This window comes from Suncus etruscus, chromosome 4, assembly GCF_024139225.1.
Source record: "Suncus etruscus isolate mSunEtr1 chromosome 4, mSunEtr1.pri.cur, whole genome shotgun sequence".
Classification (NCBI taxonomy): Eukaryota; Metazoa; Chordata; class Mammalia; order Eulipotyphla; family Soricidae; genus Suncus; species Suncus etruscus.
This window is the reverse complement of record NC_064851.1, coordinates 57,840,890-57,865,581: the sequence shown is the minus strand read 5'-3', so window position 1 is coordinate 57,865,581 and position 24,692 is coordinate 57,840,890. Positions and strand designations below refer to the sequence as shown.

The following is a 24,692-nucleotide window of genomic DNA, read 5'->3' as shown; positions in this document are numbered from 1 at the left end:
TGGCCTTAACTATATTGAGAAAGGTTCCCTCCATTCCCATCTTGCTGAGAGTTTTGATCAAGAATGGGTGTTGGACCTTGTCAAATGCTTTCTCTGCGTCGATTGATATGATCATGTGATTTTTATTTTTCTTGCTGTTGATGTTGTGTATTATGTTGATAGATTTACGGATGTTAAACCAGCCTTGCATTCCTGGAATGAAACCTACTTGATCGTAGTGGATGATCTTCTTAATGAGGCATTGAATCCTATTTGCCAGGATTTTGTTGAAGATCTTTGCATCTGCATTCATCAGCGATATTGGTCTGTAATTTTCTTTTTTCGTAGCATCTCTGTCTGGTTTAGGTATCAAGGTAATGTTGGCTTCATAAAAGCTATTTGGAAGTTTTCCTGTTTTTTCAATTTCATGAAAGAGTCTTGCCAGGATTGGTAGTAGTTCCTCTTGAAAGGTTTGAAAGAATTCATTAGTAAATCCATCTGGGCCTGGGCTTTTGTTTTTGGGCAGACATTTGATTACTTTCTTAATTTCCTCAATAGTAATGGGTGTGTTTAGATATGCTACATCCTCTTCATTCAATCGTGGAAGATTATAAGATTCCAAAAATTTATCCATTTCTTCCAGGTTTTCATTTTTAGTGGCATAGAGTTTCTCAAAGTAGTTTCTGATTACCCTTTGAATCTCTACCATATCAGTAGTGATCTCTCCTTTTTCATTCCTAATACGAGTTATCAAGTTTCTCTCTCTTTCTTTCTTTGTTAGTTTTGCCAGTGGTCTATCAATCTTGTTTATTTTTTCAAAGAACCAACTTCTGCTTTCGTTGATCTTTTGGATGGTTTTTCTAGTTTCTACTTCATTGATTTCTGCTCTCAGCTTTGTTATTTCCTTCTGCCTCCCTATTTTTGGATCCTTTTGTTGAGCACTTTCTAATTCTATGAGCTGCGTCATTAAGCTATTCAGGTATGCCCCTTCTTCTTTCCTGATGTGTGCTTGCAAAGCTATAAATTTTCCTCTCAGTACTGCTTTTGCTGTGTCCCATAGGTTCTGATAAATTGTGTCTCCATTGTCATTTGTTTTCAGGAAGGTTTTGATTTCCTCTTTGATTTCATCTTGGACCCACTGATTATTCAGTATGAGGCTATTTAACTTCCAGGTGTTAAAATTTTTCTTCTGTGTCCCTTTGTAGTTTATATATAATTTCAGGGCTTTGTGGTCAGCAAAGGCAGCCTGCAAAATTTCTATCCTCTTGATATTATGGAGATATGTTTTGTGTGCTAACATGTAGTCTATCCTAGAGAATGTCCCATGTACATTAGAGAAAAATGTGTATCCAGGCTTCTGGGGGTGGAGTGTCCTGTATATATCTACTAGGCCTCTTACTTCCATTTCTCTCCTCAGGTCTAGTATATTCTTGTTGGGTTTCAGTCTGGTTGACCTGTCTAGTGTTGACAATGCCGTGTTGAGGTCTCCCACAATTATTGTGTTGTTACTGATATTATTTTTCAGATCTGTCAACAGTTGTATTAAATATTTTGCTGGCCCCTCATTCGGTGCATATATGTTTAGGAGGGTGATTTCTTCCTGCTGTACATATCCCTTGATTAATACAAAATGTCCATCTTTGTCCCTTACTACTTTCCTAAGTATAAAGTTTGCATCATCTGATATTAATATGGCCACTCCTGCTTTTTTTTGGGTGTTGTTTGCTTGGATGATTTTCCTCCAGCCTTTTATTTTGAGTCTATGTTTGTTCTGACTATTCAGGTGCGTTTCTTGTAGGCAGCAGAAGGTTGGATTGAGTTTTTTGATCCATTTAGCCACTCTGTGTCTCTTAACTGGTGCATTTAGTCCATTGACATTGAGAGAAAGAATTGTCCTGGGAGTTAGTGCCATCTTTATATTAAAGTTTGGTGTGTTTGTTGGTAAGCCTTGTCTTAAAGTATGCCGTTCAGTTTTTCTTTTAAGAATGGTTTTGAGTCTGTGAAGTTTTTGAGCTGTTGTTTGTCTGTGAAACTATGTATTGTTCCTTCAAACCTAAAAGTGAGTTTTGCTGGGTACAGTATTCTAGGCGAAGCATTTATTTCATTGAGTTTTGTCACTATGTCCCACCACTGCCTTCTGGCCTTGAGTGTTTCTGGTGACAGGTCTGCAGTAAATCTCAAGGATGTTCCCTTAAATGTAATTTCTCTTTTCGATCTTGCTGCTTTCAGAATTCTGTTTCTATCTATGGGATTCGTCATTGTGACTAGAATGTGTCTTGGGGTGTTTTTTCTGGGGTCTCTTTTAGTTGGCACTCTTCGGGCATGCAGGATTTGATCACATGTATTCATTATCTCTGGTAGTTTCTCTTTAATGATGTTCTTGACTGTTGATTCTTCCCGGAGATTTTCTTCCTGAGTCTCTGGGACTCCAATGATTCTTAGGTTGTTTCTGTTGAGCTTATCATAGACTTCTATTTTCATCTGTTCCCATTCTTTGAGTAATTTTTCCATTGTTTGATCATTTGCTTTGAGGCTTTTTTCCAATTTCTTCTGCTGTATGTAATTGTTATGTATCTCATCTTCCAGTGTACTGATTCTATCCTCAGCTGCTGTTAACCTGTGGGAAATCTCAAACATGTTTTTCTTCAATTCATCTACTGAGTTTCTCAGACCTGTTATTTGATCTGAAATTTCCGTTTGGAGTTTTCTCATTTCTATCTTCATATTCTCCTGATTCTTTTTAGTTTTCTCTTCTATACTTTGTTTGAGTTCTTTGAACATGTTCCATATTGCAACTCTAAACTCCTTATCTGAGAGACTGACTAGGTGGTTGATCATGTTCAAGTCATCAGAGTTGCCATCTTCATTCTCTATGTCTGGCACTGGCCCATGTTGTTTCCCCATTGTCACACTAGTACTGCGTGTTTTTCTACGTGTTGTGATTGTATTCATTGGCTAAATGCTGTGCACCGTCGCGAAGGGGAGCGGAGCAACCGTGCTCCTCTGGCTTCTCCCTTTCTGGGCGTGTCGACTCACCTCCACGGAAGGCTCACAGGAAGGCAGGCTGGCAGATGGGCTGCACCCAGGATGAAATCAGGCCAAAAATGCAGGACAGCAGAGTAGAGAGGCAGAAGGGTGCTGGCATCTGAGATCCAGCGAAGTTCAGTGGCTCCTCCCTTTCTGGGCGTGTCGACTCACCTCCACGGAAGGCTCACGGGAAGGCAGACTCCCCGGAAAGTTCACAGGAAGGCAGGCTGGCTGATGAGCCGCACCAAGGGTGAAATCAGGCCGAAAATGCAGGACAGCAGAGTAGAGAGGCAGAAGGGTGCTGGCATCTGAGATCCAGCAAAGTTCAGTGGCTCCTCCCTTTCTGGGCGTGTCGACTCACCTCCACGGAAGGCTCACGGGAAGGCAGACTCCCCGGAAAGATCACAGGAAAGCAGGCTGGCTGATGAGCCGCACCAAGGGTGAAATCAGGCCGAAAATGCAGGACAGCAGAGTAGAGAGGCAGAAGGGTGCTGGCATCTGAGATCCTCAACTCCTTCCTTTTAAAGAAAAAAAATTGAAATGTAAGGCTGTGTAAGATTTGTTTTTAAACTGTACAGTGTCATTTTTTGTATAGTTAATACACTATTGAAAGTGTCTTTAGATAGCCCTGTCCTGGTGGTATTTTCAATAGCCACTAACCTTGCCTGGTACAGTATGGGGGTTGTAAATTGGCATGGAAATTTAAAGCAGGTTCTTGCTGGTGCACAGCACAAATTAGTTATATATGCAGATGGTAGTTTTTTTCATCTTCAGTTGTCTCTGATGCAGCTTATACGAAATAATTGTTGTTCTGTTAACAGTTAACTGAATACCACTCTGTAATTGCAAAAGAAAAAAGTTGCAGCTGTTTTGTTGACATTCTGAATGCTTCTAAGTAAATAATATTTTTTTTATTAAAGAAAAGTGGTTCTAGATGTACCTAGTCTGGAATAATTTAGCAACTAGTGTTGGCAACGTTATTTTTTCTCTACCTGGAGGTGCAGCAGTTTAATACGAGGACATCAGGAATGTGTGTGTATGGTTGTGTGTGTGTGTGTGTGTGTGTGTGTGTGTGTGTGCCACAGCTGGTGATACTCTCTGTAATTAACTTCTGAGTCTGCACTCAGGAATTCCTCTTGGCAGTACTGGGGGACCATACAGGGATGCTGTGAATGAACCCTGGGTTGGTCACATGAAAAGCTATTGTCCTCCCCACTGTAGTATTCCTGCAACCTCCAGGACACCAGATTCCTTTCCAGTTTCCTGGTTTCACTTTTCTCTCCCTTTCTCTCTTCTCCACTCCTGGTTTTGAGGCAGACAGTAGGCTTTTGATTGTTCTATGTTGTTTCAGGGGGCTCAAGACTTTCCATGTTTCAGGACATTGCAGAGGCGCTCAGTGTCATTTCCCGGATACACCTGGAGGTAGCTCTGGACCAGCTAAAAACTCAAAGTGCTGCGTTCATAGACATGAACTCATCACCCATCCTGAAAATGGCAAAGGTGATTATGACATTCCAGAGGTAGGGAAGGGCTTCCAGTCTTGTATAAACAAGCCTTTTGAGGAATCCCCTAGACTCCCCCATGTCTTGGAGGCACATCTAGAAATGTTCCCTTTTTCCTCTATTCTACTCTGGTGAGAAAAGAATATCATAGAATCCAACCTGCTCCTCGCCAGGGTGAGTCCCAGGGTGAGTGCTAGATCTATGTCCCAGAAGGACCCTTCCTGCTTCCTCTCTGCATTTCTACCCACTTGCTTCAGAATGGCACTTACCATCACGAGCATCGCCAGCTCCTGAGCATGTGGGAACTTGGTATTTTTTTTAATGAGCAGGGTACTTAGAGCGGTTGTTACCTTCTTCAGGGCGTTCAGGTAGCCCAGCTTCAGGATGGTGCCCTGGACCAATAAGATTGCTCAAATTTCTTGGGTAGGAACAGTCCTGAGCCCAGAGAAAATTGCTCCAAGTAATCTGGTTATGAGGAGCTGAACCCTCCAGACAACTTTTTTGTTTGTTTGTTTAAGTCTGATCATTTTTTATTTCTACTCAATGTTCATACGACTGTTTGGTATTGGTGCCCTCCATTATTTCCCCCTCAATTTGTGAGACAGAACAAAATGGTTCAAGTTATGTGGTTCTGTTTGAAGATAATTACTGATATAATCTTAAGATTTTTATCTTTCCTGGTATTAATATGTAATGGGGCATTAAGTGATTTTATTGAATAATCTTCAGATCCCTGGGATATATCCCACTTGATCATGGTGTATGATCCTTCAATTTTTTTTTTTTTTTTTTTTTGTGGTTTTTGGGTCACACCCGGCAGTGCTCAGGGGTTTTTCCTGGCTCCGTGCTCAGAAATTGCTCCTGGCATGCACAGGGGACCATATGGGACGCCGGGATTCGAACTGATGACCTTCTGCATGAAAGGTAAATGCCTTACCTCCATGCTATCTCTCCGGCCCCGATCCTTCAATTTTTTATTGGATCCATTTGGCCAAGATGTGTTGAGGACCTTTGCACCTCTTTTCATCAAGTAAATTACTCTGTAATTGTCTTTGTTTATCTTACCTTTGAATTCTTCTGGTATCAGTGTAATGTTTGTACATAGAGAGGCTATTTTGGAGCATTCCTATCTCTGATATTCTTAGATTAAGAAGATAGTCTTTAGGGGCTGGAGAGATAGCATGGAGGTAAGGCGTTTGTTTGCCTTTCATGCAGAAGGTCATTTGTTCGAATCCTGGCATCCCATATGGTCCCCGAGCATGCCAGGAGCAATTTCTGAGCATGGAGCCAGGAGTAACCCCTGAGCACTGCCAGGTGTGACTCATAAAACCAAAAAAAAAAAAAAAAAAAAAGATTGGGGAGAACTCACTATGAGTGCATCTGGGCCTGCCTTCACAAATTTTTGTGGATAGTTTTGATTTCCATTTTAGTCATTGGTCTGCCCAGGTGTTCTGCTTTTTCCTGATGCAATCTTGGAGTTATAGAAACCCTCAGATTTATCCATTTCTTCTAGGCTTCCAATTTCACAGCATAAGCTTTTCATAGTAATCTAGGGCCATCTTTTGAATTTCTTGGTATCTTTTTTCTTTCTTTCCATTCTTTTCTGCTCCATAATAAAACATATTATGCTTACTAGTGTTTATTATTTCAGGAAAACAGGTCTTGGATTCATTAATCTCTCTCTTTGTCATTGCTATTTTTGTGTGATTTTGGAAGTCTCACCCACCATAGGGCTTACTCCTGACTCTGCACTCAGATTTCACTGCTGATGGGGATGAAGGACTATATGTGGTGATAAGTATCTAAGGTGGGTTGGTTTGCTTGACTTCATTCATTGAATCTTTTATTTTAGTTTGTTTCTATGTTGTTTATTCCCACTCTAGGGTTTATGAATCTCTTACTTTGGGCTTCCTTTATTGAGATTTTTCAAGTATTTATGAAGTACAGTTAATTTGAGCTTCTTGTTTCCTAAAAAAGCATGAAGGTACAATGAAGTTCCCTTTTGTAATGAGTTTTGGTGTGTCTCACATGTTCCAGTAATTCATATCATTGCTTTCATGATTTTGTGGGATGACAATCGCAAGAGGAGGAGGCTTCTAAGTGGAGTCCAGAAGGCTGCGTGTAAGGCAAATGCCCTACCACTGTGCTATCTCTCAGTCCCTGTGATGTAATATTTAAGCTGACTGGTTCTACTGGAGCCTCTACAGCCATGCTTGTGTTGCATCCAATAATTTGCTGCACAAATCGGCATCCCTTACCTGCACCTCCAGTTCCCAGAGCCTCGCCATGTCTTTTGGTGAGCATTGTATCTTGTATTTACTGATTCTGGCCTGGAATCAACTATTTCTCTAAGAATCCCTTGTTCTTCTTCATGAAAAATGGTATATAGAGACCACAGTTTTGACACTGAGGTGGTTTATAAAAAGCTGACTCTGAGAAAGATTGGTAAGGTCCCACCAGAATTCCTTTTCTCGGAAAAATTTGTTTTTCTCATCAGTGTGGCAATGGTTTTATCTGAGTTGATTGTGGATTTTTTTATCTTGTACCCTTCTCATCAGATAAAAACTGGTGTTGTATCACTGTGTTATTGTTATATTGAGACCACATTGGAAATCTCACAGTGCATCTGTGGATCAGTGAGATGAGGGCATCATTTTATGTGAGTGGAATTACAGGCATGTGTTTGGAATAGCAATCTGGTATAATATCGTTTCTCAAGCACAGAATAAATCATTCATCCTGCAGTCTGTGAAGAGAGACCTTATTCTTTGTCATTTGTCATTTTTCTTACTCCTAAAACATGGATACATGCATGTCAGGGAACACAGAACTACATTAACCCACTGCAGGGGATCACCAATATAATTTGACAGCCATTTTTTCTTAATAATATTTTTATGTAAGTGCCAGGATTACACACGTATATAGTTGGGTTTCAGTTATATAAAAAAAGAACACCCCTGGGGCCAGAGAGATAGCATGAAGGTAAGGCATTTGCCTTGCATGCAGAAGGATGGTGGGTCGAATCCTGGCATCCCATATGGTCCCCTGAGCCTGCCAGCAGCAATTTCTGAGTGTAGAGCCAGGAGTAACCCCTGAGCATTGCCGCCAGGTGTGACCCAAAAACAAACAAACAAAAAGAACACCCCCTCACTTTACCAGTGCTTCTTCCCATCAATTATGCCTCCCATCTCCCTCCTTTCGCACTCCCTGTATTCGAGGCAGGCATTCTACTTTTATCAATCACTACCATTGTCATGATAGTTGTTAGTGTATTTATTTCTTTATCTTCACTCACCACTCTTTGTGGTAAGCTTTATATTGTGGCCAGTCCTTCTAGCCCTCATCTCTATTGTCTCTGGGTATTATTACAATAATGTCTTTTATTTTTCTTAAACCCATAGGTGAGTGAGACTATTCTGTGTCTATCTTTTCTCCCCCTGACATATTTCACTCAGCGTAGTTTCCATGTCCATACATTATAGGAAAATGTAATCACTTCATTTTTCCTGATGGCTGCATAGTATTCCGTTGTGTATATGTACCAGTTTCTTTAGCCTCTCATCTGTTTGTTAGGTTACACCTTATTTTATGTAAAACAAAGATCACTCCTGGTTCCTTTGACACTGAGGTGGTTTATAAGAAGCTGACTCGAGAAAAATTGGTAAGGTCCACCAGAATTCTTTTTCTCAGAAAAATTTGTGATTTGAAGCATGAAGGTACAATGAAGTTCCTTTTTGTAACGGGTTTCGGTGTGTCTCACATGTATGTTTGTTTTCAACTTGAATTTATCCCCAAAACAGCGATTGTCTTATTTGTAAACCAGGGTGGGTCTGGCTCAAAATAGCCCGAACTAACTGTCCTTACTGCCTCACCAAGAGGTGATTTCTGTACTCAGTAAAAACAGTTCTGGCAGTTCTGGCAGGCAGCTGGCTCTCCATCCGAGGTAGAAGACTGCTAGAATAAACATGTTTCACCCTCAGCCTGGTGAGGGCAACCCTGATTCAGACTCATTCACCTAGAGTTGGAGATATGGCACATGGGGTGATTTTACAGCTGTTGTCTGTTGTCTGGGTTGATTCCAGATTCTGACTATTGCAACTAGCACTGCAATGAATATAGGTGTGCAGAGGCTTTTTTGTTTTGTGTTTTTGTGTTCCTAGGGTATATCCGTAGGAGTGGTATAGCTGGATCATATAGGAATTCACTTTCCAGTTTTTTTGAGGAATCTACATATTGTTTTCCATAAAATCACTTCTTTGACCTCAAAACAAGAGGGGTGACTAGAAATGACTAGCACCTAAATAAGCACAAAATTGGGGATGGAAGAAATAAAAGGCCTGATGAGAGGCCATCGTAGCATTTCCATCAAAGAAAAAGTAGCACAATTTTCAGAAAGCTCACCTGACACTTAGAAGGCAAGCTTCAGTCTCCTTTTTAGTCTCTAGATGTAGCTATAAAGGTCTGACTTTTATCCTCTTCTTCTTGCAGGTTCTCAATGACTCCTTAAATAGTAGAATGAATCCAAGTGGGAATGAGCCATGTGGTGTGCTGCACACATTCTGAAATATGTGGTGAATATGAATATGAATATAAATTGCTTTAGAGTGAGTGTAACAGGGCCTGGAGCCCCTGCATCCTAACTTCCCTCCACCTCCATCCCTTGACCTCCTGACCTGTCCTAATTTCTTATTTGTACACCTCATCTCACATCCATTCTCCCTCCTATTTTCTTTAATCTTTCTCATTTCCCAATCCCTTTCCATTCTACTTGTTTACATTTGATCCCTTGTGCCTTCATCAGTGGTTACTAGATGTCCAAGTTGGTCCCTCTTTGAAGAGGCAATTTTTTTATAGAATATACTTAAGAAGAACATGATCCTGACGACCATAACAAGTGCCATAGAAATGAGAGATGAAAGTAGAAATGGTTATATATAAGAGACGGTCATGGGAAAACCAGTCTAATTGTAATGTTAGAGGGGGATTTGAGCTAAGCTCAAAGGATTGATTAGTGAATTGTCACTAAACCAAGAGGAGACTGGTGTAATGGAAACCCTAACTAGAAATGTGTCTGTCCTTTAGAAGCCACAACTTGCCAATCTATGTCCACTTGTTTTACGATGGGCCTTGTCTCAACTCTGATATCTCTGGCACTTGGTTCCCTTCCTCCTGATGGTTTTCTTGGATAACTCAGATTAAGAGAGTGGTGGGGAATAGCTTGTGTCTTGCAGCTCTCCTGTTCAGACAGAAATTACCTTCAATGAACTTGGACATCTTATAAAGCTGCTGACTGTGTGCTGCCACAATGAATTGGACAATGTCTGCTCCCTAGCTTCTCAGGCGCTCTCCCATCTCTACCATATACTCCTGCAACAAAAGCGTATGGAGCACTTTGCTTCCTACTTCTCAATGGGCTCCTTCTCAGGTCTTTCTTTTTTGTGTCCATCCTACTTGCATACACACACACTTCCATGAGAAGAGCAGCCAATAAGCACTTGAGTACCTCTTGTTCTTTCAGGAATCTGGCCCCTACCTCCAACGTTCTTGGGAAAGAAAACTTCCAAGAGACTCTTATCTACAACTGGTGACTCCCCCTCTGCTGAATTCCATCTTTTCCCTGGTGCAGTCCCTGTCCAGGTCAGGTAGCATGTGCAAACTTCTATCCTGAGCTCTCGCTTTTCTTTATTTCAACATACACTGACTCCTTCCTGTTCCAGGGGATGTAGCCCTCCTCCAACTGACTTAGATTCAGGGAAAGCCAGGGTCAGTGACAGGTGGGAATGGGAGCCTAAGAAACCCTCTGAGTGGGTGAGGTTTTAGGGGGATCTTTGTTTCAGATATAAAGTTAGGATTGGGGGAAGAGAAGAGAAGAGTGAGGAATACAGTGCCTACATGAACTACAACCAGATCTATGACACATCGACCATTGGCAAGGTGAAGGGGCAGAGTTCAAACCCAAGCTGGGAGAGGGGGCACCTCTGTTTGCAATCAGTCCTAGATTCCTCTGTAATTGTAAAATGAAGATTAGAATCCCCCTTCCTGGGGCCGGAGAGATAGCATGGAGGTAAGGCGTTTGCCTTTCATGCAGGAGGTCATCGGTTCAAATCCCGGAGCCCCATATGGTCCCCCGTGCCTGCCAGGAGCAATTTCTGAGCCTGGAGCCAGGAATAACCCCTGAGCACTGCCGGGTGTGACCCAAAAACCACCAAAAAAAAAAAAAAAAAAAAGAATCCCCCTTCCTTCCCATTGTAGTGAATTGTAGGTTGAGGACATTTTCCTGGTATCAGCTTACCACATGCTCCTCCATGAGCTTTATGGTCCCTCTCATTTGTTACCCATTTTCCCAGAAACTACTATTTTATGCTAAAGATGCTTTGGGAAACATACACTATTCTTCCCTCCAGTTCTTCCTTCCATCCTTCTCAGCTCTCCATCTCTAGCCCCTAATCTCTGAACTCACATTGCGCCTGAGGTTCATGTTTTTCCTTGCCATCCCCATGATTCTGTCCCCAGTGATATGTTCTTTAGAAACCTGGCTGAGGGCAGCATAGGCCTAAGGCAAATATCCATTGTGCTCCCAAGAGAAGCTCTCCTTCCTCTTTCCAAGAAAGAGAACGAGGGCAGGGTGGGTGTCTCAGCTGCATTGGCCTAACTCTACCCTGTTGCAGTTATTTGCTGAATTTTTTATGGAGACCCAGCTCACCACCTTCCTGCAGGAGGTTCTGGAAGATCAAAAGGGCAATGAGGTCAAAGTGCCTCTGACTGCACTCCCGCTGATGAGTGCTATTGTGAAAGAGCGGGGCAGAGACCTGATGCAGGTAGTGGGCTCCTCTAGCCAGAACTCAGCCTGAAAGCCTGGTGTGTTCTTCTGTCTGTTACTAACCAGCTGATGGACCGTGCCAAATTCTTGTCCTCTATAGGTTACAGTGCATTCACTTATACAATCTAATCCTGGGCTAGGCATTCCTTGCACTCTCACTCATCACTGCACGGCCTTCTCTCTGGGGCCTTAGTAGCTGAGACAATCTCAAATAATAGTTTACCTATATTTAATGAATTTAAGACCTCGATTTTATGAATCAGAAAATTGGCCTATTTGGGATCTTTAACCTAGCTCTGCATCTAAAACAAGTGTGAGTATGAACCACTGGAAGGAGTGTTCTCCTTGAAGCATTTTGTTACTCTCCCACGAGTCCTTTGGGTATTCAGTCTCTTGCCCAACCCTTCCTCCTCAGGCAGTCACCATCCAGTGGATGGAACTAAAGACCTCTGCCTCAAGGTCTTCACAGGCTTTTCTTCCAAATCCCCATGTTGTTGTTGTTGTTGTTTTTTTATAAAGTACCAACTTGTTTTCTCAAAACCCTTTTCCCAAGGAGGCAAGCTCCCCAGTTATTTAGTGATCTGTGTTTTCTTTCAAATAGTCAGAACGCCTCATCAGACTGGCTCCTTTCTTAATAAGAAACATCAGAAACAATGAGGCCATAGTTGCTGTCGAGTCCATTGACTGTCTGATGAACATGATGAACCATGCAAGCACAAAGGGAAACAAAGATATCTTCTGCACCATCGTAAATGAACTATGCCTTTTGATGCAAGAGGTGGGGGCTAAGTTCTGGGGAGTAGTTGGGAATAATATGGAATGGACTGAAGTGAACCGAAGGGTTCAAACCAAGCTCTTCAGCTGTGCTGGAAAGTTACAGACACTGAGGGACATAAAATGGAGGACTTGGGCTGGAAAGATAGCATGGAGGTAGGGTGTTTGCCTTGCATGCAGAAAGACGGTGGTTCAAATCCCGGCATCCCATATGGTCGCCCGAACCTGCCAGGAGTGATTTTTGAGCATAGAGCCAGGAGTAACCCATGAGCGAGCCGGGTGTGACCCCCAGAAAAAAAATGAAGGACTTAGCTGCTTGAAATGGTGGGTAGCATGGTCCTCATTTGACACCCAGGTGCAGAACACACTCACCACAAATCCCCACTCCGTTCAAAAAACCCAATCATCTGATATGAACTTGACTCTGGTGTTAAGGATTTTGTGAAGATTTGACTCAAGTGAAGACAAGCGAGAATCAAAACTCCACCCTCCTCCCAAACAGTGTAGAGACCCTACAATGCAAGGAGCTGCATGACAAGAACACATCAGTGCAGATCTAAACTTTCCCAACCAGTACAGATGACACCTTGTCTCCTCTTCCTTACATAGCCTTAGTGCTACATGGACATTGACTTTGAGATATGTGTTCATAGTACTCCTGATGTGCAGACCCCCTAAAACTCAGCAGTGCACTTTGGATTTGCATTACTTTCCTATCAACGATGGAGGGTTTATGTGTTACTCATCTGTCCATTACTAAACAAGTACACCTAAGAAAATCAAAGATTGTATCCTTTCCCTCCAACCAAAAATGTGAGGACCTTAGAATTTTCCTCTTGGTGGTTCACATTGGACATAGTGTTCTGTTTTCTCTTGCAAAATTTCACTTTTATGTTCTTCTGACCTTTGTTTTGATAGTGAATTTACCATCTGAACTTTTTAAAATTGACATTAAACTTCAATATTAAATTACATGCTGACAGAGAGTCGTCATAGAGATTTAGGAGTACAATGTTCCAACTCCCATCCCAAGAACGATGTGCCCTTCCCTCCACCAAAGTCCCCAAGGCCCCTCCCATCCTCAGTCTGTATACTCTCTCAGAAACCCTAGACTTGAACTTTCTTCCAGAAACCCTAGACTTGAACTTTAATTTCCTCTTCTTAAGTTTGGGGTTGCATATGAGCTCTTATTAGACATTTATGAAGTACATTTTAAATTTTGCAGCCATAAACATTTCCCCGATGTCACAGAAGTGACTGACTAGAAAAAGAGAAGGCTGGTATCCCTGAATTCCAATGCAGTTATTCTAAGCATGGGGGAACTGCTATGAGTAAGAGAGATGATGCCTCTGAATAGTTGGGCATAAGCACTAAGCCAGGTAACACATAAAACTGATGACAGAATAGTTAAGAAAATGGAAAGTGTTATGTTATATGTGGGGAGAATGATTTCACTTCCCTGCCTTTCATGGAAAAACTTGATAAATATTTCCCACCATTATTCCACTATCACTATTTTTGTGACTGAATTGATTCCAAATAAGTTTCTTAACAGTGATTTGGGGTGAATAATTGGGGCTTGGATAGGCAGTCCTTGGAGAATGGAGTCTGAATTCACTTTCTTTCTGGTTGCAGCTCTAGAGCAAATACATGATCCTGAGCCAGCCATCAAAGATCTGAAAGATGACAGATAAACAAAAACTACATATTATTCCAGGAGGAAAACAAACTGTTCTGAATGTTTTCATTTTTGGAAAAAGATAAAATTATTTGAAGAGAAAGGTTCGTCCACAGAAAAGCCATCATCTGAGAATGCATTGAGGCTCTGGCTGGGGTGGAAAATGAAAGATTCAGCTCCTTCAGTGACCAGCCTAGAACCAGTCCCTCAACTTCCACCTATAGATTGTTAATGCCATTAAAGGCAGTTCCACCTTATGCATTTGTAGTCCACCTTCTTCCCAAAGTTGTAATACCCTAGCCTCTGCAGCAACCATCTTCTCCAAAGTTTCTATGACCTTTGCTCTCAGAAATGTGTAAACTAAATGCTATTATTATTAGGGTCCAGAAATTGAAGGACCACTTTGTAAAAAATTTCCGTTTTCAAAGGAGAAAATTATTTTCCTTTGAAGACAAAGGCACTTTGAAGAAAAAAGACTCGGGAAGCACTAAGGTGCTGACTGGGGTGGAAGGTGAGAGCTGGTCTCCTCCTGTAGTCACTGGAGAAGAACCAGGCTCTCAGCTCCCACCTATAGATTGTTAAGTAGGCCTGCATCCCATTAAAAGCACTTCAACTTCATGCATTTGTAGTCCACCTTCTTCCCAAAGCTGGAAGACCCCAGCCTCTGTGGCAAGTGTCTTTGCCAAAGCTTCTGCGACCTCTACCCTCGGGAAATTTGTAAATTGAATACTATGATGAGTGAATTAGTGTTTATCTCTCCATGCTTCCTGACTAATCTAGAAAGAGATGTCAGCCAAGTCATTCAAATTCACAGGTACACTGGTCTTCTGGCTGAAAACCTTAGGGTGCCCTTGGGGGTTTGGGACAAGCCCCACCTACCAAATCTCCACAGCTACAATAGTATTCCACAGTTGCTGCCATGCTAATGGTCCAACCTCACTGCTTCAGGACTAATTTCTCCAGAGACACCAACCAAACCCGTCAAAATTCCAGACACACAGGATTCTGGAGACTTTTTGGAATGGGGAGGGTGGCATCCCTCACATTCCCACCCCTATTTTGCCAGTAGCCCCAGCACCTACACCCATATCCTAAAGCTGACACCATGTAAGCTCATATCCAAGTTCTAAAGATCCTAGGCTTTCTGGAGGGACACCTCCAAATTCTGAATCCTGACAAACCAGTTTGAGCAGAGCAAATTAGAAGGGAAAGCAGTATGAAGCCGACTATGCTCAATAAGCAACACAGAAGGCTCAACTAACAACAAACAGGTAAACCCTCAGAGATTGAATGACCCCACTGTAAAATATCAGTTTCCACCAGTCTTTTATTTATGGAAGTATTGCTTGATAATTCTATTAGCCCATTGGTTGTAACAAGCAATGTAAATGAATTATTTTAGACAGTGTAGTGGCGATATACAGAGACAATAGAGATGAAGGTTTAGAGAACCAGTCCATAGCAGGAAGCTTGCCAAAAAAGCAGAGTGCAGTTAGAGAAGGGTCCACTATGGCAATGGTAGTTGGAACTATTCACTTTGGACAACTGGGCGCTGAAAGGGGAAAAATGGCAGGTACGGCACCCTTTATTTAACAGTAGTGCAAACCACATTGTCACAAAAGCAAAGAGAGAAAAATGGAGACAGAGAGAAGTAAATGTCTGTCCCAGATGAAGATAGGGGAGGGTGGGTGGAAGGGAAGACTGCATCAGGGAGGGTGAGAAGTATGAAATTTGCACTGGTGGAGGTTGTTACACGTTGTATGACTAACTCAGTCCTGAACAACTTTATCTGTGAAAATAACTTATGAACAGCCTTGTACACATTGTATTTAAATTTTTAAAGATGAACATACAGAATATGTAAGTTATTTTGTGCCTGGCTTGGGATTGGTAGGAAACTGGGGACAATGGTGGAGGGAAGGTCACATTGGTAGGATCAGTGTTGCATTTTGGAATGCCAGGAACAACTGTATCGTGAACAACTTTGCAAACCACAGTGTTTAAATGAAGTAAAAAAAAAATTATTTTTACAAAAGGCAGAGGAAGCAGCACAGCCATGGTGAGAATGTGAATGTGGGAAGAAAAGGAGAGTGGGTGACGCTCTCTGCTTCTTGGTTCTTCCCTTGCAGACAAGATTTCATTTTTCTGAGATTTGATTTCTTTGTATCTTTAAGCATCATTATTACAAACGTGTTTATAGTTGGGTTTAAGTTATAAAAAAGAACACTACCATTCACCACCTTCCTACTACCAATGTCCCCCATCACCCTCCTCCCCGCTTCCCCTGCCTATATTCAAAACAGGCATTCTATTCCTCTCACTCACTACCATTGTCATGATAGTTGTTAGTGTAGTTATTTATCTAACTGTACTCATCACACTTTGAGGTAAGCCTCATATCATGGACTGGTCCTTCCAGTCATCATCTCTATTATCTCTGTGTGTTATTATAGTAATATCTTTTTTCTTATATCCCATAGATGAAAATGATACTATTCTGTTTTTTTGTTTTGTTTTGTTTCTTTTTTTTGGCCACACCCATTTAATGCTCAGGGGTTACTCCTGGCTAAGCGCTCAGGGGGACGAGCGGGGGATAGAACCGCGTTCCTTCCTTGGCTAGCGCTTGCAAGGCAGATGACACCTTACCTCTAGTGCCACCTCTCTGGCCCCGAAAATGATACTATTCTGTTTCTATCTCTCTCCCTTTGTTTCACTCAACATAATAGTTCCCATGTTCATCCATGTATAGGAAAATTTCATGACTTCATTTTCCTGATGGCTGCATAGTATTCTGTTATGTATATATACCACAGTTTGTTTAGCCACTTATCTGTTGTCAGGTATCTGGGTTGTTTCCAGATTCTGGCTTTTGTAAATAGTGCTGCAGTGGATATAGGTGTCTTTCTGAATGAGTCTGAATAAACTAAGGTGAGACTGTTTCTTTGTATTGCAAATGTATGAGTTGAAAGTTTAGTTCAGTGGGGAGTGTTTTTTGGTGGTGTTTTGTTGTCTTGCTAAGGATTTACACTGGGCCCTCACACATACAAGGATGTATTGCACCTCTCTGCCCCAAACAGGCAATTTGCTAGGAGGCATTTTGATAGATGGGAATTGACTGAAACACTTAATTTGGTGCTAAATTTTCTTGGGCCTTAATGTCTCAAAAAGGAAATTCTGGTTTTTTAATTTGGTTTATGGGCCACATCTGGGGATTCAAAGGGCTTATTCTTGGATCCTTTATGATCTCAGGGATCATACATGCCAGGAAAACACCTTACTCCAACCCCAAGAGTGAAAAATTAAAACAAATTTTTTAGATAATTCTGAGATGTCAGACTTAAGACCCACTATTTTAGTCTCCATAGTGAATTATCCCCACTCCTAAATCCTATATAACCCATTGTAAGTGACATCCTGCCACATTGAACATCTGTAAGAATTTGAAATGAGGGGGTAGAGAGTTCTGGATTGCAGACTTGCATTTGGAAGGCCTAGATTTGACCCCTAGTCTAAGTGAAAATTTATCTCATTTCTCCATGAAACTAGTCCAATTGTAATGGTCCTGTTTAATGGTGTGACATTCACCTGCTCCAAACAAGAGTCCAAGAGTTTCTTGTTAACTTCTCTTACCTCCCTATCCCATTCAGTCAGTGAAAGGACTCTGGGTCACATCTGATTCTTTGGTCTTGCCTTTTTATTGAGGGGGGGGTTGGTTTTTGAGCCACACCTGGTGACACTCAGGGGTTACTCCTGGCTATGCATTCAGAAATTGCTCCTTGGGGATAGAACCGTGGTTCATCCTAGGTTAGTGCATGCAAGACAAATGCCCTACTGCTTGTGCTACCACTCCAGCCCCTGATCTTGCCTTCTTAACTTTTTTCTTCTTAACTTCTTAACTTTTTGCCCCTTGCTTTCCCTTAGCATAGGGCCTAACCTGCTTTTGTCTCACAACTTCTCTGATCAAAATATCCCAATTAGAAATTCCTTAGAAAAATTAAATGAGTTATGTCATTCATTCCTTGGAGTCTCTTTCACAACAAAGCCCATCTGACAGTCCCTCTCTCTGAATTCCATCTTCATCTCACATTTGATTGTCTTTATGGTACTAAACACCTCTCCAGAACAAAGAGGATCTGCAGTCAATAATCAGCTTCTAGAAAGAGGAGGTACAGTAAATGCTCCTTATATATACCTAAAACCAGGCCCTTTGCCTGGTCTGTATTGTGAATGGGGGGACAAAAAATAATCAGCTTCTGAAATTTTCAATTCAGTATATGGCTCGTGGCACATGTATCATTAAACTTCTCTATAATTTCATATTCTAGATTACAAATAAAGATCAGAGCAATAGTACTTGAGCACTTGCCAATCCCTAGGACCTCATATGGTCCCCTGAGCACCACCAGGAATGATCCCTGAGCTCAGAGGCAGGAGTAAGCCCTAAGCACACCCGACCATGTCTCCACCTAAGAAGGAAATTATGCTGACTTGTGATAAAATGTATGTTTATGAAGATTAGGCATGATTTCAATGTTTAGGGTTAAAGATCAAAGTTAAGGGCTAGGAAGATGGGTCGCATAATAGATGCTGGTGTGTTTGAAGTCCCGAGTACCACCCCTGGCACTCCCTGATTCCTGAGTCCATGTTCTTGGGAGTGATCACCTCTAAATATATGTTTACATATTAAAGACCAAGATTCATCAAAGGCTCATGGTATAGAGAACGCAGACATAATCATAAGTTTCCTTTCTGTGTATGTTTTCCTTCAAAATAAAAAAATAAGCACTTTACTTTGATTAAATGTACTAGTACTGGGTCAAAAAGATAAAAAAATAAGATTTTTTAAGAGGAAGATATTTGGCCACTGGCCAAGTTGTTGAAGGAAAAGGCAACCAAGGCTGGAAGGTTGGGTCTAGGTGGGTTTATATAGTGCTTTTTGAGCATGTCCTCATGCTGCTCTCCAGGCACTGTCTCCCCTGCAGATGTGCACCCTGCTGACTGTGAGACCTGCAGACAGGCACAGATTAATGCACTCAGCAAGAAGCTGGAATGATCTAGAGATTTAATATTTTTATGTAACAGTTTTAACCAAAGCTGTTCTAGGACTCAATGGAAGCCATTTAACAGAAGAACAAGCTTGTTGCCTAATGGCCAATCACTCAGCAGCAGGGAGGTTAGTCTTGGGGTTCAGGATGTTTTTTGGAGTAACCCTCCAAAAGACATAAAGGGGCGTAAAAGGGGACAGACATCTGTATCAAATATTAAATCAGGCAGATCACTAGCCTCTCCTGCCCTCTGAGAAACAGCTGGATGAACCAGATGGGCTAAGCCCTGGAGGCTTGCCCACAGCCGTTGCTGGAAAGAACCGTGTGGCTCCTGCACAGACGCTGGGAGGATGCTTCCTTTTATAAGATTTATGCTGTGCTTATTTTACCTGATGGTCTTTGTGGAGAACAGAGAGTTCACAATGAAGAGACAACCAAGGCAGCTGGATATGCCAAGGTAAAGTTGGGGTGGGGGTTTCCAGAAGGGAGAAGCATCTTTCAGAAAGGCTTCTGTGGCATTTTTTTCATCTGGGCATGATTAATCCAGCCTCCTGCAAGCCATCAGAGAGCAAAGATGGACAGTCCCAAGCCTTTGTTGGGTGTTTGTGCTCAGATATAGCACTTGATTTTAAGGAGAGTTGGTGACATTATGGATGAAACATAAATGAATTTTCCTGTGCATTGAGCCTGGCATTTTGCTGGACCCAAAGCCAGTATCTTTTCACCTGCCTACAGTAGTTCCTCCTTTCAACCTTGTTTCTTTTAACCACCCTCATCTTTCCAGTTGGCCTTTTAGTCTTCTGCTGTGGACCCCCCATTTTTATGTGATTTATTTGATTTTTCTCCTGTGGCTCCCTTGGGATATTCTTGAGGCCCCCAGATGAGAAGCACTACCATAGATTATGTGTAAATAAATTAGCTTGAAAGTTTAGAAAAACCTAACCAAAAGTTATCTTCCTTAAATTATTTTGTTGTTTTAATTTTGGGGCAACCTTCTGTTAAGGGGCTATTCCTAATTCTGGGGCTCACCAGTGATCCCTGGTAGTATTCAGGGGACCAATTTGTGGACCAATATTTGGACTAGGGTCATGACCACCATAGCTACATGCAAGACAAGAGCCTCCTTCCTATGCTGTCTCTCCTGCCCTTCTTTAAATGTTTTGCTTGTGTAACTCCTTCTAGGGGCTAATTGCCAACCCCAACCCCCACTCTGTCAATATGAGGGGTGAGGGCTGTGTTATAAGAGCTAAGGATTGCAAGGGAGGGAGGGAGGGAGGGAGAAAAAAAAAGAGCTAAGGATTGGGACTGGAGAGATAGCATGGAGGTAAGGCATTTGCCTTGCATGCAGAAAGACAATGGTTTGAATCCCGGCATCACATATGGTACCCTGAGCCTGCCAGGAGCAATTTCTGAGTATAGAGCTAGGAGTAACCCCTGAGCACTGCTGGGTGTGACCCAAAAACAAAAACAAACAAAAAAAAAAAAGAGCTAAGGATTTCATACCTAGTTGTGGGGAAGGGTGTAGGGGTGGAATTGGGGATGGGACATGGAGTCTCACGCACTAGTTTAATCAGAGTGCCAGCAATAGCTATGCTGATATAGCATGTTATGTGTCAACAATAGACTTTGCCATTTCCCAAAACAATTGATGTCCCAGAAACATTAATCAAACTGAGAATTTGTATTACAAGTCATGAAATGACAAATCAAAATGTTGTAATTACTTGGATGGAAATAGAAGGACAGGGCACATGCTCTGGGTCTGCTGCTGTCTTCAGAATTGCTGAACAAGAAAAGAATAAGACAGGAGTATTATGTGAGTGATGCACCATTCTGAGAAGCAGGAAGGAAGGCCTTGAGCTGTGCATTTCAGGGCAGAGGTTCCAAGGGCCCTTTTCCCTTTCCTAAGACAGTGACTGGAGCCCAGACTTCACCAGTTGTACATACACTCACAAATGACAACCAGATAGTGATATAAACACTTGACCATGTCCTCAGGCTTAGATAAAAACTACCACCACTGGGGCAAAATCAATCACACAGCAAGGAGGGTACTTGCCTTGCATATGGCTGATCCAGGTTCAATCTTTAACATCCCAAACCATCCAAGAGTAATTTTTTTTCTTTTCTTTTTTTGGGGAGGGGTACACCCGATGATGCTCAGGGGTTACTCCTGGCTATGCACTCAGAAATCACTCCTGGCTTGGGGACCAGGAAGCTGGGGGATCAAACCGCAGCCTGCCCTGAGTCAGCCACATGCAAAGCAAATGCCCTACTGCTGCACCATCATTCCAGCTTTTTTTTTTAGTGTAATGCCAGTAGTAATGCCTGAACATTACCAGGTGTGCTCCCCAACTTTACCCCAAGCTGCTTCACCTTCCTCCCTGAGGGAAGGGAGACTAATCATGGGGTCTCTGCCCTAAAATGCATACCTCCAGGACTTCCTTTATGCTACTTTCTTCCTTTCTACTCCCAGCTCTATGGCTATCAGTTGCTCAGGGACTAAGGAGTATGGTCCTGGAGCTCTTACTTGCTCTCCCTCCTACAAAGCATGTACTTAGTCTGTTAGGGTCTGGAGTCGAAGGACAAGATTACACAAAGCAGGACTTTATTCCATCTACCAATAGCTCCATAAAGCAAAACAAGACTTTATTACATCTACAGCAGCTTCAAACTGACTGGCAGGGTTACTTCTCACAGGAGACAAATCCATCACAGCCAGGTTATATAGGGCTAGAAGCAGGAAGCCTTAACCTTTAAGTTGATTGGCTGTTGTCTAGGGTATTTCATCATGTCCTTTTATGGATAGATGTCTAGGGTGGTATTTTGTGGTTTATAGTGGCCTTGGGATCTGCATCATTATTGTTGGGATAGAAACTTAGCCCTTAAATGGAAACTTAGCCTTGTTAGCCTTAAATAAAAACTTAACATTGGTTCAACAATATGGAGTCCCATCTGCTCTAGGCTTCACAAGTCTTTGGGCTGTCTCTTTAACTAGAGGTATAATTTTGTGCCTGCCATGGGGTTAGGCTTGAGAATGGGTGGGTATTTAGGGACAATAGTAGAAGGAATTTTACAGTGGTGGTGGAATTGGTCTTGGAACCTATGTATTATAAGCGACTATGTAATACATGGCCTTTAATAAAGTAATTTGTATTAAAACAATATAGTTCACACTATTATAACCATGTGGCCCAAACAATGATGATTTAATAAAAATTAATTTTTTGGTTTTGGGGCCACACGCAGTGATGCTCAGGACCTTACTTCTGGCTTTGCACTCAGGAATCATTCTTTTTTTGTTGTTGTTTTTGTTTTGGGCACACCTGGCAGTGCTCAGGGGTTACTCCTGGCTATCTGCTCAGAAATAGCTCCTGGCAGGCATGGGGAACCATATGGGATGCTGGGATTTGAACCAACCACCTAGGTCCTGGATCAGCTGCTTGCAAGGCAAACGCCGCTGTGCTATCTCTCCGGACCCAGAAATCACTTTTGATGGGTTTGGAGTACCATATAGGATGCTGGGGATCAAATCCAAGTCAGCCATGTGCAAGGCAATGCTCTATCTGCTGTTCTAGCTCTCTGGGCCAATATTTTCCCTTTTATTTAAATATCATGATTATAAAGTTGTTCATGATTGGGTTTCAGTCTTACAATGTACACCATCCTTCACACATGAACATTTCTCACCATCAATGTTTCCCTCCCCCAGTCCATTGCCTGCCTCTGGGGCAATGGATTCCTCTCTCTCTCTCTCTCTCTCTCTCTCTCTCTCTCTCTCTCTCTCTCTCTCTCTCTCTCTCTCTCTCTCTCTCTCCACCCCTCTCTCATTATTTCTATCATTCTTTTTTCCCCTTTAGACACTGTGGAGTGCATTATTGTTAATAAAGGGGTACCATAGAGATCCTTTTATCTCCTTTCAACACCCAGTTATTGTCCAGAGTGATCATTTCTATCTTTGTCATAGTGACCCCTTCAATACCCTAATGGCACTCTCCACTATTTGTGGCAAGCTTCTTACCATGAACTGGTCCTCCTGGCCCTTATGTCTATTGTCTCTGATATTATCACCATATTATCTTTCATTTTTCACTTACATTCTACAAATGAGTAAGAGTATTCTATGTTTATTGCTCTCTCTCGCTCATTTCACTCAGCATAATAATCTTCATATCCATCCATGTATAAAAAAATTTCATGACTTAGTTTTTCCTAGCAGCTACATAGTATTTCATTGTGTATATGTACCACAGTTTGTTTAGCCACTCATCTGTTCTCTAGCACCTGAGTTGTTTCCAGATCCTGGCTATTGTAAATAGTGCTGCAATAACATAGAAATGCAGAGGGCTTTTCTGTATTTTCTGTTTTGGGGTTTCTAGAACATGTCTCCAGCATATATATTGTTGAAACATATGGAAGCTAAAATTCTATTTTTTTGAGGAATATCCATATTGTTTTCCAAAAAGACTGGACTAGTCTGTATTCCCACCAGCAGTGGGAATACATCTCCCCACATCCGCGCCAGCACTGGTTGTTCTTGTTTTTTGTGATGTGTGCCAGTCTCTGTGGTGGGAGGTAATACCTCATTGTTGTTGTGATTTGTTTCTCCCTGATGATTAGTGATGTGGAACATTTTTATGTGCTTTTTGGCCATTTGTATTTCTTCTTTGAGAAAATGTCTGTTCATTTCTTTTCATTTTTTAAATGGGGTTAGAAATTTTTATCTTGCCAAGTTCTACCAGTGCCTTGTATATCTTAGATATCAACCTCTTATCAGATGGGTATTGGGTGAATAGTTTCTCCCATTATGTGGGTAGCCTTTGTAACCTAGGCACTATTTCCTTTGAGGTACAGAAGCTTCTCAGCTTAAGGTAGTCCTATTTGTTTATTTTTGCATCCATTTGCTTGGTCTGCCCTAAATTCTTTTAAAATGACATTGCTATGAAGACAGGATGGGCAGGAACCCTGAATCATTGGCGAAAGAAGATAAGTCTAGAGGTGGGTTTGTAATTGGAACATTGTATCCTTGAAGAACTATTCTTAACAGCTTTATAAATCATAGTGCCTATCTTACAAAAAATTTAATTTTTGAAAAACACTTTTGGGGCCAGGGAGATATAGCTCAATGTCATGTAGGATACTCAGGTTTAATCCCTTAGCACTGTGAGGAGTGACCCCCCCATGCATATAGCTGGGGGTAGCCTCCAAATATCACTAGGTCACTTCTTTAGACCCTCCATCAAGAGAATAAAAGTTGAGGGAGGAAGATATGTTGTTTATTTTTTGAGAGGGTCACACTTAGAGAAGTTCAGGGGTTACTCCTAGGAGATGTTGGGAATCCAACCTGAATTGACTTCATATATGGCAGTCTTCAATTGTTGTGCTCTCTGGCCCTGAGAATTTTTTCTTTATTCTTTCTTTTTTTAGGAGGGCACACACCAGGCTGTGCTGAGGACTTATTCCTGGCTCTGTGCCCACAAATCCCTCCTGGTGGACTCAGGGTAGCATATGGAATATGAGGTTCAAACTGGCTTGATTGGGGCCGGAGAGATAGCATGGAGATAAGGCATTTGCCTTTCATGCAGAAGGACGGTGGTTTAAATCCCGGCATCCCATGTGGTCCCTTGTGCCTGCCAGGGGCGATTTCTGAGCATAGAGCCAGGAGTAACCCCTGAGTGCTGCCAGGTGTGACCCCCCCCAAAAAATGGCTTGATTGTGTATAAGAAAAATTCCTTAACACCTGTACTACCTCTCTGACCACAAATCATCGTTTTATATTTGTGTCAGAATTTTACTGATCACAATGATAGTATTAGAATACCATAACTCTTTAGAAAGAAAACAAGTACTCATCATTCTTCACT

General features: G+C 41.9%; 2 protein-coding genes and 1 pseudogene across 2 annotated transcripts in view; 2 read left to right on the top strand and 1 right to left on the bottom strand.

Moving 5' to 3' along the window:
- The window catches only part of PM20D2 (peptidase M20 domain containing 2), a 189,671-nt gene that overhangs the window by 45,263 nt on the left and 119,716 nt on the right, over positions 1–24,692 (bottom strand). The window lies entirely within an intron of this gene.
- LOC126008016 (uncharacterized) lies at positions 17,877–18,024 on the top strand (annotated as a pseudogene).
- The window catches only part of LOC126006726 (gamma-aminobutyric acid receptor subunit rho-2-like), a 28,326-nt gene continuing 22,812 nt past the window's right edge, over positions 19,179–24,692 (top strand). Inside the window, 1 exon segment of the mRNA XM_049772250.1 lies at positions 19,179–19,285. Within this exon segment, the coding sequence (XP_049628207.1) occupies positions 19,179–19,285 (107 nt within the window).